This window comes from Trypanosoma cruzi, genomic scaffold (assembly GCF_000209065.1).
Source record: "Trypanosoma cruzi strain CL Brener 1047053517091 genomic scaffold, whole genome shotgun sequence".
In the NCBI taxonomy this organism is placed as follows: Eukaryota; Euglenozoa; class Kinetoplastea; order Trypanosomatida; family Trypanosomatidae; genus Trypanosoma; species Trypanosoma cruzi.
Window position 1 is genome coordinate 25,985 of NW_001849308.1, and position 2,303 is coordinate 28,287.

Below are 2,303 nucleotides of genomic sequence, written 5' to 3' on the forward strand. Positions count from 1 at the left end.
TGTTGCCGTCCCAAGCGTACTTACCAAATGCACACACACACACATATAAATAAATAAATAAATAAATAAATAAATACATGTAAATAAAGTCATGATGAATCCGTAACAGTCGATACCATTTAACCGCAGGATCTTCACCTTCTCTCTCTCTCTCTCTCATTCTCTCTGCGTGTCTGTGCGTGCGGCAAATAATCCCGCAAAACAAAACAAAATAACAATACAAATAAAAACAAATAAATAAGTAAATAAATAACAGTCCCAATATAAATGCCTAAAACGATTCCTCGCAGCGGGAATGGGGAAAAAAAAAAAAAAGATATTTGGAAATAAATGTCCCGTCACGCAGCGGAAATAATTGACTCCGACGACAATAATGACAACAACACCGTGCAGCCACCTCACATTATCTTTTCCCTCCCTCCCGGCGTCCGCCCGCCTCGTCCTCACACGATGACACCGGCAGCACGCACTGCCCACCGTTGCCACCCATCCACGGACATCCTTCGTGACGTGGGCGTTGTTGTCATTTTTTATTATTTTTTTTGGCGGGAAAAGGGTTGTTTCCCTCTTAAGCGTCCAGCGTGACGCTCTCCCTTGCCGTCTCCTCTAATCCTCGTAGACACCAAACTCCTTCAGCCGTTCATCCTTCAGCTCCGCCCCCACACATTCCGACGGCTGCCGCGGGTTGCGGATCTGATATTCCGTGCTCACATCCCGCGTCATGCCCTTCACCGAGAAGGTGGGCATGTTCTGGAACACCCTGCACTCCCTGTCAATGCCCTTGAACTCCACCCGGATGCCATTTCCAGCGTACGTGTCCAACAGCAAGCCGAGAACATAGGGCTTGGAGATGGAGTTGTCGTGGACACGGGGGATGACAAAGTACGGGTTTCCCTCCGGCTCAAACGTGTAGCGCATCGCAACGTCGCGGGCAAAGTTGAATTTAAGCTCGCATCCGGGCATCTCCACATCCAAGCTGCTTGTGCAATCCATCTTTTCATGCTTGCCACCATGACGGGAGACACTGATGAGCATCGCTGCGTATTCAAGATCATCGCCATCACGTTCATCCTCCTGAGAGAGAACAATGTACGCATCCACGGGATCTGAAACGTTTATTCCAAGACACACAGTCGGATAGCCATCGTTAAAATCGCCACGAATGCGGTAATCGTACCAGTTGCGCTTGACGTGACAAACACCACCACCAACAAAGGTTGTCAAGACATCCCTCCACTCCATCCAAAAGGTGTTGTCAGGCTCCGTTGCATCCATGCCGTCAGGAAAACAGCGGGCCTTGACGCTCGGGTATTTGTCCCATCGTTTGTCCTTTTTGCCCCAGCTTCCCGTCCACTCCTCGCCCGTCCCCCATGGGTTGCGGAACTGCAAAAGGCGGAGATCAAAATCCTCAAAGTACCTGACACGCAACACCGTGTAGCCGCAATGCAGACGCAGTCCCACTTCGTTGCAGCGGTTCTCCACATTCGTTGCTGCGCCGTTGATGGACCCATGCGCAGGTTGGCCTTGAGAATCATCGTTGCGAGGCGTGTAAAGCATCGTGATAAAATCCTTCTTGTCGTAAATTACCATGCGCTTAAAAAACTCATCGTCGCCTTTCACAGCCTCCTCCCAAAAGACATCAAAGCGGGTAATGGGGAATCCCGTAAAGTCTTGCAGAGGCTCAAGAGGATCTCCGCTGGCAATATTTGAATAAGAATGGTGCACCTTCGCGTAGGCCTTTTCAAGCAGTCCAACCCACATGCGACGCATATCAACAGCACAACGCGCAAATTCTGGCCCTTCGCGGTAGCCGGGCAAGTAGTCGTCAATCAGTACAGGGCACCACCAGCCGTTGTAGTTCAGCGTCACCCAATACGCACTTAAGGCACGCTCCACCTTTCCGTGCCCGGCACTGACAGGATGGCGAAAGATGTCTCGAACCCGGTCCCTTGACTCTGCAAGGGAAGCCATGGCGGAGATAAGGTAGCTGTCACCGATATCACCCTGTGTTACTTGTGATGGAAGAATGGTGCGACGAAAGAGACGGACCTCCTTCAGTTGTTCCGGCGGAATAAATGCATCAGGACGAACCCACGGCAAGCTGCGCAATTTGTACTTGTCAATATCTTGGCGGCACAAGGAGACGTCACATGGGGGAAAACTGCAATCAATATATGGCACCTCATTCTCAACGCAGTAATGGAGAACCTGTCCTTCTTCAAGTGCTTGCACACCGTCGACGTCCAGTTCCTTTGCAATAAGAGACAATTCATTCAAAGCCTCGTTGTTTATGGAAGAGAAGA

At 50.2% G+C, this 2,303-nt stretch overlaps 1 protein-coding gene across 1 annotated transcript, besides 4 other annotated features; it reads right to left on the reverse strand.

Annotated features, from left to right (window-relative positions):
- Window positions 1-2,303: a sequence feature (heterozygous, Esmeraldo-like haplotype).
- Window positions 46-76: a microsatellite.
- Window positions 141-167: a microsatellite.
- Window positions 228-253: a microsatellite.
- Tc00.1047053511329.10 (calpain-like cysteine peptidase, putative) lies at window positions 607-2,303 on the reverse strand (the record flags this gene model as incomplete). Its single annotated transcript, XM_797584.1, has 1 exon — window positions 607-2,303. A coding segment is annotated over one exon (1,697 nt), but the record flags the coding sequence as incomplete, so codon positions are not given.